The sequence below is a fragment of the Coregonus clupeaformis genome, chromosome 1 (genome assembly GCF_020615455.1).
Source record: "Coregonus clupeaformis isolate EN_2021a chromosome 1, ASM2061545v1, whole genome shotgun sequence".
Classification (NCBI taxonomy): Eukaryota; Metazoa; Chordata; class Actinopteri; order Salmoniformes; family Salmonidae; genus Coregonus; species Coregonus clupeaformis.
Genome location: NC_059192.1, coordinates 5,527,658 through 5,543,332, shown reverse-complemented (window position 1 = coordinate 5,543,332; position 15,675 = coordinate 5,527,658). Strand labels below are relative to the sequence as shown.

The 15,675-nt window shown below is 51.7% G+C and overlaps 1 protein-coding gene across 1 annotated transcript in view; it reads right to left on the bottom strand.

Annotated features, from left to right (window-relative positions):
• Positions 1–1,546: 1,546 nt before the first annotated feature.
• LOC121581185 (isthmin-1) overlaps positions 1,547–15,675 on the bottom strand; it is a 36,247-nt gene continuing 22,118 nt past the window's right edge. The window contains exons 3-6 of the mRNA XM_041896670.2: positions 13,615–13,978; positions 4,699–4,842; positions 3,855–3,944; positions 1,547–2,662 (exon numbers count right to left, since the gene is read on the bottom strand). Of these exons, the coding sequence (XP_041752604.1) occupies positions 2,145–2,662; positions 3,855–3,944; positions 4,699–4,842; positions 13,615–13,978 (1,116 nt within the window). The 3' untranslated portion in view covers positions 1,547–2,144. The remainder of the gene's footprint in view (positions 2,663–3,854; positions 3,945–4,698; positions 4,843–13,614; positions 13,979–15,675) is intronic.

Below are 15,675 nucleotides of genomic sequence, written 5' to 3'. Positions count from 1 at the left end.
GCTGTTAGACAATGTTTTTTCCCAGATAGGTTTCGCTGACAGCAGTGAAGTAAAGCCAATAGCAAGTGATCCTAATTCTTAAGACATACTTGATAATATTCTTATTCTATAATAATCTCAGAGGTTATGTTCTTTTTATTTATTCCCGTTGTACTGACTGTATAATCTGGCTGTTAAACCCCATATTATGATCGGATCGTTCATCATAAGTTGACAGATACAAGATAGGAAGTACACATTCTCTGACATGTTACTTCATGTTCTTTATTTAAACATGTTTTATTTAAACATTTATATCACAATAATATTTTTCCGTACAACTGTATTCACACATTTCCTTAAAAGAGCGGCTCATTCAAAGTTTTGGGGCAAATCTCTCATCAATATCAATCAATGAATGATTTAAGCCAATCATGATGATTCAGTTTGAGTGTGGGTCCTATGTTAAAGTTAGCATCTAGTCATAAACCAATCAACCAATCAGCGACCACGATCATTGGACACCCAACATTGGGGCATGAAGCTACAAGTTAATAAATACTTTACAAAAATAACGCAGGCTTTTTACACCGGAGATAATGACCTGGAGGGAGGAAATCAAGAGGGAAGAGGGGAGATTGGGTTGTTCGTAAAGAAACAAAATTACTGCATGCTAAATAGACAAGCTTATAAGCATACATGGGAAGGAACCTGGGAACCTGGGTACTAGAGCGACCAATGGACAGAATGCTAACCCAATCGCTCGGTAGGTTCTGGATGCTACAAGACTCCTCCCCCCATACAGTCAGTTACAGCTGTGTTGTCCACAGCACAGAGACACTTTCTGATTCTGATAGGTCAGGGATGTCTCTCTCTCTCTCTCTCTCGTCTGATAGGTCAGGGATGTCTCTCTCTCTCTCTCTCTCTCTTCTGATAGGTCAGGGATGTCTCTCTCTCTCTCTCTCTCTTCTGATAGGTCAGGGATGTCTCTCTCTCTCTCTCTCTCTTCTGATAGGTCAGGGATGTCTCTCTCTCTCTCTCTCTCTCTCTTCTGATAGGTCAGGGATGTCTCTCTCTCTCTCTCTCTCTTCTGATAGGTCAGGGATGTCTCTCTCTCTCTCTCTCTCTCTTCTGATAGGTCAGGGATGTCTCTCTCTCTCTCTCTTCTGATAGGTCAGGGATGTCTCTCTCTCTCTCTCTCTCTCTTCTGATAGGTCAGGGATGTCTCTCTCTCTCTCTCTCTCTCTCTCTTCTGATAGGTCAGGGATGTCTCTCTCTCTCTCTCTTCTGATAGGTCAGGGATGACTCTCTCTCTCTCTTCTGATAGGTCAGGGATGTCTCTCTCTCTCTCTCTCTCTCTTCTGATAGGTCAGGGATGTCTCTCTCTCTCTCTTCTGATAGGTCAGGGATGTCTCTCTCTCTCCCTCTCTCTCTTCTGATAGGTCAGGGATATGTCTCTCTCTCTCTCTCTCTTCTGATAGGTCAGGAATATGTCTCTCTCTCTCTCTCTCTTCTGATAGGTCAGGAATATGTCTCTCTCTCTCTCTCTCTTCTGATAGGTCAGGGATGTCTCTCTCTCTCTCTCTTCTGATAGGTCAGGGATATGTCTCTCTCTCTCTCTCTTCTGATAGGTTAGGGGGGGGTGTGACTCAAAACATGGAGATACTGATCTGATCATTAAGCCAACGAAGAATCCCTGGGCTCTCCTTTTAGCCAATCAGAAACAAACTAAACTTACAGACAAATCTACAACATGAAAAGCAATTTTCCCTTTTTATGAAGCTACACCAAGCTATCCCTTTTAAACCAAACATTTTTAGAATTATTATCAGAAAACATATTGTGAAAATCCATCATACAGTTTTACATTGAATATCATTTGATTTGAGGCATGTCATAGAAATGAGAAACGTGACTTTTATAGACTGTGATTTTGGTGAGGGCGAGAACAGTTCCTGGTGTCCAAAGTGAGAGATATGTTGTCTCTTCATCACGTTGGCTGATATCAACAGACAGTCCTGTTCATACGGCCCCTAGTTCCAAACTCTAAAAAAAAACAGTCATGGATGGTTTGAAGCACCAATTGAAGTACCAGATCAGACTCATAAACATTTCTCAGATAGTTTTAGTTTTTTTATCCCCTTCACATGTTCATCTCTCAGGTTCTAGAACTCCCGCGCGTCCTCCACCTGCTTGTGGTAATCCTCATCCAGGGGGTTGTCCGGACACTTCTGCCCGTTGCTAGGAGGCCTGGCCTGGTTATAACGGCTCCAGTCCCCCTTACAGATGATCCAGGGCAGGACGTCTACCTTGTAGTGGAGGTCGGCAGAGAACTCCGTGCTGATGAGGTTGGGCGTTCCCGCTCCTTTCCCGCGGGTGATGAGCTTCATGTTGTCACCGTAGCAGCAGTGCTGTGCGGCCAGAGTCGTGGACTCTAGAGTTAACGTGGAGCGGATGCAGTACCGGGCCGTGGGTTTGTAGATCTCTAGCTTCTCCTTGGGGCCGCTGGCGTCTTTCCAGCGGAAGTCCCGGCGAGTGGCCGGGTCGGGGACGTCGGCCGTGCTGTAGGCCACCTCGGTGGGGTAGGAGCAGGGGCAGCTGGGGAGGTCGTTGGACACCTTGGTCATGTATTTCTTCAGGAACTCAGACTTACAGTTCATCCAGCGTTCACAGCTGTCTGTGTCTGGAAGAGATCAGAGACAGAGTTAGTTAGTCTGGATCTATCTCTACAGCTGTCGGTGTCTGGAAGAGATCAGAGACAGAGTTAGTTAGTCTGGATCTACTGAATCTCTTTTCCTCTCGCTCTCTCTCCCTCTTTTTTTCTCAGCCCTCCCTCACCCTCTCCCCCCCCCCCTCTCTCTCTCTCTTTCAATTTCAATTTTTCAATTTCAAATTGCTTTATTGGCATGATGTAACAATGTTCATATTGCCAAAGCGTACAAGCGTATGACTCTCTCTCTCATACAAGAGGGGAATGGGAGGATGAAGAAGTGTGATAGCCTAGCTATTTATTTGATGGGTGTTTTTCCCCTGGCTAACTGAGGCTGAGGATATTGGGACAGACACAGAGAGCACAACATTACAGGATGCTGTGACGTGCTGGGCTCTCTTCCTGTCCTGATGCAACATTACAGGATGCTGTGACGTGCTGGGCTCTCTTCCTGTCCTGATGCAACATTACAGGATGCTGTGACGTGCTGGGCTCTCTTCCTGTCCTGATGCAACATTACAGGATGCTGTGACGTGCTGGGCTCTCTTCCTGTCCTGATGCAACATTACAGGATGCTGTGACGTGCTGGGCTCTCTTCCTGTCCTGATGCAACATTACAGGGTGCTGTGACGGGCTGGGCTCTCTTCCTGTCCTGATGCAACATTACAGGATGCTGTGACGTGCTGGGCTCTCTTCCTGTCCTGATGCAACATTACAGGATGCTGTGACGTGCTGGGCTCTCTTCCTGTCCTGATGCAACATTTTATGCTGGGCTCTCTTCCTGTCCTGATGCAACATTGCATGCTGGGCTCTCTTCCTGTCCTGATGCAACATTGCATGCTGGGCTCTCTTCCTGTCCTGATGCAACATTGCATGCTGGGCTCTCTTCCTGTCCTGATGCACAATGACAAAGAATGATGAGTTGGCCCAGGAAGGCTGGAGGACTGGGCCATAGAAATATAATGACTAGAACAGACATTCCCTCTCAAATCAATGGACTGTGCTGGGAGGACTGGGGCCAGGGTTTGGGGTCAATTCAGAAAGTAACCCTGACCTGGACACTAATGCTAAATAGAATCGCTGTTGCATTTGACAGTTGAGGGATGAGCTGAAGTGAAAAATGACACACAAAAAAAAAAAAAGACTAATGAAAGAAGAATCTTACCAACACCAAAGAGCTCTGTAGCGTTGAACTCATCTGTTCCAGCCAGCAGACCGACCTCAGTGGCGGCTGTCTTGAACGCATCTTCAATACCTGTAGACAGACACATGGTCAGTTAATGATGCAACAGAAGGAAGATGTAAAGACAGTGAACACACCGGGTACTTCCTGTTTCACACACCGGGTACTTCCTGTTTCACACACTGTGTACTTCCTGTTTCACACACCGTGTACTTCCTGTTTCACACACCGGGTACTTCCTGTTTCACACACTGTGTACTTCCTGTTTCACACACTGTGTACTTCCTGTTTCACACACCGGGTACTTCCTGTTTCACACACTGTGTACTTCCTGTTTCACACACCGGGTACTTCCTGTTTCACACACTGTGTACTTCCTGTTTCACACACTGTGTACTTCCTGTTTCACACACCGGGTACTTCCTGTTTCACACACTGTGTACTTCCTGTTTCACATACCGGGTACTTCCTGTTTCACACACTGTGTACTTCCTGTTTCACACACCGGGTACTTCCTGTTTCACACACTGTGTACTTCCTGTTTCACACACCGGGTACTTCCTGTTTCACACACTGTGTACTTCCTGTTTCACACACTGTGTACTTCCTGTTTCACACACTGTGTACTTCCTGTTTCACACACTGTGTACTTCCTGTTTCACACACTGTGTACTTCCTGTTTCACACACCGGGTACTTCCTGTTTCACACACACACTGTGTACTTAAATAAAAAACCTTGTAAATACCACAGTGACCCTTTAAACATATGACCTGGATCCACTGACCCATAGAAAGAAAAATAGGTTTAGACCACACAATCCTCACCTGGGCAGGATGGCATGTCACAGGTGCGTGACTCGGTGGCGGTGCAGGCGTAACCACATGACCTGGTCCTCTTCTGGTTCCCGTTCCCACAGGTTACACTGCATGGATACCAGTTACTCCAGTCACCCTCTCCGTCTATATAGTCTGGAGAGGAGCGCGAGAGAGGAGCGCGAGAGAGGAGGGCAGAGAGAGGAGCGCGGGAGAGGAGGAGAGAGAGGAGCGCGGGAGAGGAGGACAGAGAGAGGAGCGCGGGAGAGGGGGCAGAGAGAGGAGCGCGGGAGAGGGGGGCAGAGAGAGGAGCGCGGGAGAGGAGGGCAGAGAGAGGAGCGCGGGAGAGGAGGGCAGAGAGAGGAGCGCGGGAGAGGGGGGCAGAGAGAGGAGCGCGAGAGAGGAGGGCAGAGAGAGGAGCGCGGGAGAGGGGGAGAGAGAGAGGAGCGCGAGAGAGGAGGGCAGAGAGAGGAGCGCGGGAGAGGGGGAGAGAGAGGAGCGCGGGAGAGGGGGGCAGAGAGAGGAGCGCGAGAGAGGAGGGCAGAGAGAGGAGCGCGGGAGAGGAGGACAGAGAGAGGAACGCGGGAGAGGGGGGCAGAGAGAGGAGCGCGAGAGAGGGGGGCAGAGAGAGGAGCGCGGGAGAGGGGGGCAGAGAGAGGAGCGCGGGAGAGGGGGCAGAGAGAGGAGTGCGGGAGAGGGGGGCAGAGAGAGGAGCGCGGGAGAGGGGGGCAGAGAGAGGAGCGCGAGAGAGGAGGGCAGAGAGAGGAGCGCGGGAGAGGAGGAAAGCGAGAGGAGCGCGGGAGAGGGGGCAGAGAGAGGAGCGCGAGAGAGGGGGGCAGAGAGAGGAGCACGGGAGAGGGGGGCAGAGAGAGGAGCGCGGGAGAGGGGGGCAGAGAGAGGAGCGCGGGAGAGGGGCAGAGAGAGGAGCGCGAGAGAGGAGGGCAGAGAGAGGAGCGCGGGAGAGGAGGGCAGAGAGAGGAGCGCGGGAGAGGAGGGCAGAGAGAGGAGCGCGGGAGAGGAGGGCAGAGAGAGGAGCGCGAGAGAGGAGGAAAGAGAGAGGAGCGCGGGAGAGGGGGAAGAGAGAGGAGCGCGGGAGAGGGGGGCAGAGAGAGGAGCGCAGGAGAGGGGGGCAGAGAGAGGAGCGCGGGAGAGGAGGACAGAGAGAGGAGCGCGGGAGAGGGGGGCAGAGAGAGGAGCGCGGGAGAGGGGGGCAGAGAGAGAAAGATAAAAAATAAAAACATGTTCCATGCGCCGAATACAACAAGTGTAGACTTTACAGTGGAATACTTAATTGCAAGCCCTTTCCCAACAATGCAGTAAAAAAGTATTGAAATTAACAAATAGATTAAAATAAAATAAAATAGTAACACAGTAAAAGAACACAATAAAAAACACAATAAATAACACATTAAAATAACAATAACAAGGCTATATACAAGGAGTACCGGTACTGAGTCAGTGTAGTGGGGTACGAGGTAGTTGGGGTGATTGATTGAGGTAATATGTTTTTTAAAATGTAGAGAGAGAGAGAGAGAGAGAGAGAGAGACTGTCAGCATAAGGCCACATTGAGATTTTGTGTCTGAAAATTCCGGGTTCAACCAATGCTTTTCAATGGGAGTCATCTGTTGACGTAAGATGGACAACAGAGATGATTGTCCCAATTTGTCAGACAGATAAAAAATAATTATGTATGCAACTGATCCGAAAATACTTGACTTGAGTTTAACTTTTAATGGACAAAGAATATGATCTCAGTGTGGTCGCAGTCTAACACTATAGTTGGGAAACACTGTTGTAGAGGGTGGGGGTCATGGAGGGGGAGGGTCATGGATGGGGGTCATGGAAGGGATGGAGGGGGGGTCATGGAGGGGGGTCATGGAAGGGATGGAGGGGGGGTCATGGAGGAGGGTGTGGGGGGTCATGGACGGAGGGGTCATGGAGGTGGTCTGGGGGGTCATGGATGTGGTGTGGGGGTCATGGAGGGAGAGTGGGGGGTCACGGACTGGGGTGTGGGGGTCATGGATGGGTGGGTGGGGGCTAATAGTTCCCTTTGACTTTGACTCTCAGACAAGCTTACACACACACACACACACACACACACACACACACACACACACACATGGCAGAGTGAGTGAGTGTTTTCAGTATTTACAAAAACACACCAGGAAGCATTTGGCAAAAAAACTAATATTTTCCAGGAAAGCTCTACTTCTAACCAGGGAGGTGGACGCTGGGTTAATGTTAACACACTGTAATAATTTCAAATGAGGTGTAAAGGTGCCTTGCAAAAGTATTCATCCCCCTTGGCGTTTTTCCTATTTTGTTGCATTACAACCTGTAATTTAAATTGAATACTTTCGCAAGCCACTGTAGACAGGTTTGTGCCTTTCCAAATCATGTCCAATGAATTGAATTTACCATCGGTGGACTCCAATCAAGTTGTAGAAACATCTTAAGGATGATCAATGAAAACAGGATGCATCTGAGCTCAATTTCGAGTGTCATAGCAAAGGGTCTGAATACTTATGCAAACTAAGGTATTTCTGAGGTATTTTCAAACCCTCAAAAAATCTAAAGAGTCTGGCTGGGGCTGCTTACTGACTCAGTCTTGTGTTTTTCTGGAAGTGGGGGCTGAAATGGCAAGAAATCCTTGTTAGTCCCAATTATCATTAAAGGGATCAGTTTAATGATAATACATGGAAACATTTAGGAATCAGTTTAACAATAATACATGGAAACATTTCCTCTGCACGGTTTCAGTACAATGTTTTTCACATGTGGAGTTTTCTTAAACTACATAATCGATTCTCACGTGAAAGTTTTTAACATGTGCACATTTCAAACTACAATTCACATGTGAGGCGAAAACATGTTATTTTCCTCACATGTGAAAAGGTGCTGTTAACATGTGAACTCTACATGTAATAGATTACATGTGGAATTTAAGCTCAACATGTGAAAAAAGTGTTTTGTTGTTGTAAGGGCAGCTGTGAGATCACAGACTATCTCCTGTTTCTGTAGTGAGACAGCTTGATGTACCAGTACACCCCCTGGACAGGACACTAGTCTATCTCCTGTTTCTGTAGTGAGAGAGCTTGATGTACACCCCCTGGACAGGACACTAGTCTATCTCCTGTTTCTGTAGTGAGACAGCTTGATGTACCAGTACACCCCCAGGACAGGACACTAGTCTATCTCCTGTTTCTGTAGTGAGACAGCTTGATGTACAGTACACCCCCTGGACAGGACACTAGTATATCTCCTGTTTCTGTAGTGAGACAGCTTGATGTACCAGTACACCCCCTGGACAGGACACTAGTCTATCTCTTGTTTCTATAGTGAGACAGCTTGATGTACAGGACACCCCCTGGACAGGACACTAGTCTATCTCCTGTTTCTGTAGTGAGACAGCTTGATGTACAGTACACCCCCTGGACAGGACACTAGTCTATCTCCTGTTTCTGTAGTGAGACAGCTTGATGTACCAGTACACCCCCTGGACAGGACACTAGTCTATCTCTTGTTTCTATAGTGAGACAGCTTGATGTACAGGACACCCCCTGGACAGGACACTAGTCTACCTCCTGTTTCTGTAGTGAGACAGCTTGATGTACCAGTACACCCCCTGGACAGGTCACTAGTCTATCTCCTGTTTCTGTAGTGAGACAGCTTGATGTACAGTACACCCCCTGGACAGGACACTAGTCTATCTCCTGTTTCTGTAGTGAGACAGCTTGATGTACAGTACACCCCCTGGACAGGACACTAGTCTATCTCCTCTTTCTGTAGTGAGACAGCTTGATGTACCAGTACACCCTCTGGACAGGACACTAGTCTATCTCCTGTTTCTGTAGTGAGACAGCTTGATGTACAGTACACCCCCTGGACAGGACACTAGTCTATCTCCTGTTTCTGTAGTGAGACAGCTTGATGTACAGGACACCCCTGGACAGGACACTAGTCTATCTCCTGTTTCTGTAGTGAGACAGCTTGATGTACAGGACACCCCTGGACAGGACACTAGTCTATCTCCTGTTTCTGTAGTGAGACAGCTTGATGTACAGGACACCCCCTGGACAGGACACTAGTCTATCTCCTGTTTCTGTAGTGAGACAGCTTGATGTACAGGACACCCCCTGGACAGGACACTAGTCTATCTCCTGTTTCTGTAGTGAGACAGCTTGATGTACAGTACACCCCCTGGACAGGACACTAGTCTATCTCCTGTTTCTGTAGTGAGACAGCTCGATGTACAGGACACCCCCTGGACAGGACACTAGTCTATCTCCTGTTTCTGTAGTGAGACAGCTTGATGTACCAGTACACCCCCTGGACAGGTCACTAGTCTATCTCCTGTTTCTGTAGTGAGACAGCTTGATGTACAGGACACCCCCTGGACAGGACACTAGTCTATCTCCTGTTTCTGTAGTGAGACAGCTTGATGTACAGTACACCCCCCTGGACAGGACACTAGTCTATCTCCTGTTTCTGTAGTGAGACAGCTTGATGTACAGGACACCCCCTGGACAGGACACTAGTCTATCTCCTGTTTCTGTAGTGAGACAGCTTGATGTACAGGACACCCCCTGGACAGGACACTAGTCTATCTCCTGTTTCTGTAGTGAGACAGCTTGATGTACCAGTACACCCTCTGGACAGGACACTAGTCTATCACAGGGCAGTCCAATAGTAGTGAACTAGATAGTTGTCCATCCTCCGTGATAAGCCAGTGTGATTAAACATTGGATTTCAGTTTGAACAAGAATGTAACAGATGGATAAATGATATTTCTTCTCTCTCCATAACACCCACATTCCTGTGTAACAGTTGTTATGTTGGTGCCGGTGGACAGGCTGAGACACGGCGAGGTTAGACAGGGAGGGTGAATTCTTCTACAGCAGATTTATCCATCTAGCTGGCCAGTTGTGGAGAGTGTTGTGAGAATGTTACGAGTGGTGTGGTGTGGTGTGGAGTGGTGTGGTGTGGTGTGGTGTGGTGTGGTGTGGTGTGGTGTGGTGTGGTGTGGTGTGGAGTGGTGTGGTGTGGTGTGGTGTGGTGTGGAGTGGTGTGGTGTGGTGTGGTGTGGAGTGGTGTGGTGTGGTGTGGTGTGGTGTGGTGTGGTGTGGTGTGGAGTGGTGTGGTGTGGAGTGGTGTGGTGTGGTGTGGTGTGGAGTGGTGTGGTGTGGTGTGGTGTGGTGTGGAGTGGTGTGGTGTGGTGTGGTGTGGAGTGGTGTGGAGTGGTGTGGTGTGGTGTGGTGTGGTGTGGTGTGGTGTGGAGTGGAGTGGTGTGGAGTGGTGTGGTGTGGTGTGGTGTGGAGTGGTGTGGTGTGGTGTGGAGTGGTGTGGTGTGGTGTGGTGTGGTGTGGTGTGGTGTGGAGTGGTGTGGTGTGGAGTGGTGTGGTGTGGTGTGGAGTGGTGTGGTGAGGTGTGGAGTGGTGTGGTGCGGTGCGGTGCGGAGCGGTGCGGTGCGGTGCGGAGCGGAGCGGAGCGGAGCGGTGCGGTGCGGTGCGGTGCGGTGCGGTGCGGTGCGGTGCGGTGCGGAGCGGTGCGGTGCGGTGCGGTGCGGTGCGGTGCGGTGCGGTGCGGTGCGGTGCGGTGCGGTGCGGTGCGGTGCGGAGCGGGAGCGGGCGCGGTGCGGTGCGGTGCGGTGCGGTGCGGAGCGGAGCGGTGCGGTGCGGAGCGGTGCGGTGCGGTGCGGAGCGGTGCGGTGCGGTGCGGAGCGGTGTGGAGTGGAGTGGTGTGGTGTGGTGTGGTGTGCTGTGGAGTGGTGTGGTGTGGTGTGGTGTGGTGTGGAGTGGTGTGGAGTGGTGTGGTGTGGTGTGGAGTGGTGTGGTGTGGAGTGGTGTGGTGTGGTGTGGTGTGGTGTGGAGTGGTGTGGTGTGGAGTGGTGTGGTGTGGTGTGGTGTGGAGTGGTGTGGTGTGGAGTGGTGTGGTGTGGTGTGGTGTGGTGTGGTGTGGTGTGGTGTGGTGTGGAGTGGAGTGGTGTGGTGTGGTGTGGTGTGGTGTGGTGTGGAGTGGTGTGGTGTGGTGTGGTGTGGAGTGGTGTGGTGTGGAGTGGTGTGGAGTGGTGTGGTGTGGTGTGGTGTGGAGTGGTGTGGTGTGGTGTGGTGTGGAGTGGTGTGGTGTGGTGTGGTGTGGTGTGGAGTGGTGTGGTGTGGTGTGGAGTGGTGTGGTGTGGAGTGGTGTGGTGTGGAGTGGTGTGGTGTGGTGTGGTGTGGTGTGGAGTGGTGTGGTGTGGAGTGGTGTGGTGTGGTGTGGTGTGGTGTGGTGTGGTGTGGAGTGGTGTGGTGTGGAGTGGTGTGGTGTGGTGTGGAGTGGTGTGGTGTGGAGTGGTGTGGTGTGGTGTGGTGTGGAGTGGTGTGGTGTGGAGTGGAGTGGTGTGGTGTGGTGTGGTGTGGTGTGGTGTGGTGTGGAGTGGTGTGGTGTGGAGTGGTGTGGTGTGGTGTGGTGTGGTGTGGAGTGGTGTGGTGTGGAGTGGTGTGGAGTGGTGTGGTGTGGTGTGGAGTGGTGTGGTGTGGTGTGGTGTGGTGTGGTGTGGTGTGGAGTGGTGTGGTGTGGTGTGGAGTGGTGTGGTGTGGTGTGGTGTGGTGTGGAGTGGTGTGGTGTGGTGTGGAGTGGTGTGGTGTGGAGTGGTGTGGTGTGGTGTGGTGTGGAGTGGTGTGGTGTGGTGTGGTGTGGTGTGGTGTGGAGTGGTGTGGTGTGGTGTGGTGTGGTGTGGTGTGGAGTGGTGTGGTGTGGAGTGGTGTGGTGTGGTGTGGTGTGGTGTGGTGTGGAGTGGTGTGGTGTGGTGTGGTGTGGTGTGGTGTGGAGTGGTGTGGTGTGGTGTGGTGTGGTGTGGAGTGGTGTGGTGTGGTGTGGTGTGGTGTGGAGTGGTGTGGTGTGGTGTGGTGTGGTGTGGTGTGGTGTGGTGTGGTGTGGTGTGGAGTGGTGTGGTGTGGAGTGGTGTGGTGTGGTGTGGTGTGGTGTGGAGTGGTGTGGTGTGGTGTGGTGTGGTGTGGTGTGGTGTGGTGTGGTGTGGTGTGGAGTGGAGTGGTGTGGTGTGGTGTGGAGTGGTGTGGTGTGGTGTGGTGTGGTGTGGTGTGGTGTGGTGTGGAGTGGTGTGGTGTGGTGTGGAGTGGTGTGGTGTGGTGTGGTGTGGTGTGGTGTGGTGTGGTGTGGTGTGGAGTGGTGTGGTGTGGTGTGGTGTGGTGTGGAGTGGTGTGGTGTGGAGTGGTGTGGTGTGGTGTGGTGTGGTGTGGAGTGGTGTGGTGTGGTGTGGTGTGGTGTGGAGTGGTGTGGTGTGGAGTGGTGTGGTGTGGTGTGGTGTGGAGTGGTGTGGTGTGGTGTGGTGTGGTGTGGAGTGGTGTGGTGTGGTGTGGTGTGGTGTGGTGTGGTGTGGTGTGGTGTGGCAGCCCTCTAACGGAAGTGGTCTCTAGGGAGACATACGGGACACAGCCCTGGTTCTGACCCGGGTTCCTGTCAGGGGTCGTTGATGTTTGAGAGGCGTTTAAAACTGTGACTACGCGCACACTCATAGCTCAGCTCCACGGACATATCCAGCTCCACGGACATATCCAGCTCCACAGACATATCCAGCTCCACGGACATATCCAGCTCCACGGACATATCCAGCTCCACGGACATATCCAGCTCCACAGACATATCCAGCTCCACGGACATATCCAGCTCCACGGACATATCCAGCTCCACGGACATATCCAGCTCCACAGACATATCCAGCTCATGAAACTAAAGAGTGTTAAAAGCTTCAATCACTGAGAGGACTGGAACCACTACACTGTAATTAATGTGGTGCCAGCTATCTGCTAACTACACTGTAATTAATGTGGTGCCAGCTATCTGCTAACTACACTGTAGTTATTATGGTGCCAGCTATCTGCTAACTACACTGTAGTTATTATGGTGCCAGCTATCTGCTAACTACACTGTAGTTATTATGGTGACAGCTATCTGCTAACTACACTGTAGTTATTATGGTGACAGCTATCTGCTAACTACACTGTAGTTATTATGGTGACAGCTATCTGCTAACTACACTGTAGTTATTGTGGTGACAGCTATCTGCTAACTACACTGTAATTAATGTGGTGCCAGCTATCTGCTAACTACACTGTAGTTATTATGGTGCCAGCTATCTGCTAACTACACTGTAGTTATTATGGTGCCAGCTATCTGCTAACTACACTGTAGTTATTATGGTGACAGCTATCTGCTAACTACACTGTAGTTATTATGGTGACAGCTATCTGCTAACTACACTGTAGTTATTATGGTGACAGCTATCTGCTAACTACACTGTAGTTATTATGGTGACAGCTATCTGCTAACTACACTGTAGTTATTATGGTGACAGCTATCTGCTAACTACACTGTAGTTATTATGGTGACAGCTATCTGCTAACTACACTGTAGTTATTATGGTGACAGCTATCTGCTAACTACACTGTAGTTATTATGGTGACAGCTATCTGCTAACTACACTGTAGTTATTATGGTGACAGCTATCTGCTAACTACACTGTAGTTATTATGGTGACAGCTATCTGCTAACTACACTGTAGTTATTATGGTGACAGCTAGGTCCCATCAGAACCAGACCTCCAGACTGTCCATTTAGCTAGGTCCCATCAGAACCAGACCTCCAGACTGTCCATTTAGCTAGGTCCCATCAGAACCAGACCTCCAGACTGTCCATTTAACTAGATCCCATCAGAACCAGACCTCCAGACTGTCCATTTAACTAGGTCCCATCAGGCTAAATATTCTCAGTGAGTGACTCTCATCGCACTGTCACACACACTCACACGCTTGGAACACACACATGCACATGCACAGACACACGCATATACACATCCCTATAAAACCAAACACACACACGTCCTCTCTCCCTTCTTCCGTCATTCCCACCCAGTCACACACAACACTCACCATATTCAGTTTGAGCCTTGCTGGTACTTCCTCCTCCGCCTCCTCCTGCGCCTCCTCCTCCTGCGCCTCCTCTCCTCTCCCAGTCCCCAAGTGGCTTTAGGAAGTTACTATCCTCTGTGTTACTGCCTCCTCCTCTTCCTCCTCCTCTTCCTTCGCCTGCTCCCCTGTAGGGCGGCTGCGGCTCCCTAGCCTGCTCCTCGGGCCTGCGGGGGGTCGAGACCGAGGAGGAGGAGGAGGAGGAGGAAGAGGAGGAGGTCTGCCACCAGTTTCTCCAGTTTGGAGCAGCCCATCCTGGTTTGTTCTCTTTCTTCAGGCCTTTTTCAGGCTCTGCTGCCTCTAGACCGTCCACCACCTCTATGGTCACCTGGAGGAGAGAGAGAGAGAGAGAGGAGCAGGGTCAAAGGTCAGAGTCTGTCTGGAGTGTGTGTGTGTGTCTGTCAGGAAGGCAACAACATACTCTCAATGCTAACATTAAAGCATGCTGCGACATGATTTAGCAATCATATAATTCTTGATACAACTGCACATTATATATTTGAGTTGTACTTCATGGATGTGCGCACTGTTTCCTTCTAATACTGTGTGGCCTACATTCTAGATATTTCTGACACAGAATCCCAGCTGCTCTGATCTAGTTGTGTTATTGTACAGAAGAGAATAGCGGTCATCCCTGAGCAGTCCCACTGAGCCCGTCTGTGTAGCAGCAGTCAAGCTTGATGTGGTCCTGACTCCCTCCCCCTCCTCCCATCCTGCTGTACTTCCTAACATGTGCCTCGCATATGAGAGGGGGGAACCTCCACCCCCTCCAATACAATGCCCCCACTACCCCCGCCCCCCCTCCCTCCCTCCTCACCCTCTCCACCTAAACAGTGAGTTCAAAGGGTCTGCTCAGCCTTCTCCGGAACATGAAGGGTCTGCTCAGCCTTCTCCAGAACATGAAGGGTCTGCTCAGCCTTCAGCAGGACATGAAGGCCAGATGAATCTTAGGATCAAAGAGCCCCCCCTCTCCTCTCCTCTCCTCTCCTCTCCTCTCCTCTCCTCTCCCTCTCCTCTCCTCTCCTCTCCTCTCCTCTCCTCTCCTCTCCTCTCCTCTCCTCTCCTCTCCTCTCCTCTCATAGACCCCTCACTCACTCGTTCAATCGCTCCCTCTCCCCAGCCCCGCTCCCTCTCCCCAGCCCCTCTCCGCAGCCCCTCTCCCCCTCTCCCCAGCCCCGCTCCCTCTCCCCAGCCCCTCTCCCCCTCTCCCTCTCCCCAGCCCCCTCTCCCCAGCCCCCTCTCCCCCTCTCCCCCAGCACAGCCCCCTCTCCCCAGGCCCGTTCCCTCTCCCCAGCCCCTCTCCCCAGCCCCTCTCCCCAGCCCAGCCCCTCTCCCCAGGCCCGTTCCCTCTCCCCAGCCCCTCTCCCCAGCCCCCCTCTCCCCAGCCCAGCCCCTCTCCCCCAGGTCCCTACCTCTCCCCCAGCCCCTCTCCCCCAGCCCCTCTCCCCAGCCCAGCCCCTCTCCCCAGGCCCGTTCCCTCTCCCCAGCCCCTCTCCCCAGGCCCGCTCCCTCTCCCCAGGCCCGTTCCCTCTCCCCAGCTCTCTCCCCAGGCCCGCTCCCTCTCCCCCAGCTCCTCTCCCCAGCCCAGCCCCTCTCCCCAGGCCCGTTCCCTCTCCCCAGCCCCTCTCCCCAGGTCCACTCCCTCTCCCCCAGCCCCCTCTCCCCAGCCCCTCTCCCCAGGCCCGTTCCCTCTCCCCAGCCCCTCTCCCCAGGCCCGCTCCCTCTCCCCAGGCCCGCTCCCTCTCCCCAGCCCCTCTCCCCAGCCCCTCTCCCCAGGCCCGCTCCCTCTCCCCAGCCCCGTTCCCTTTCTTCCTCTGTTCCTACATCTTGAGATGTCAACACACTTTGTCCATTCTGGGGTTTAGCAGTTAATATTCTGTCTGATGCTCTTAGAAGTGGAGGAGGGGCTTGTCGGATGAGACAGCAGAGTGATTTAGACATGGCAGCAGTGGGAGGGTTTTGTTTATTATCTATTTCACTTGCTTTGGCAACGTTAACATATATGTTCCCCATGCTAATAAAGCC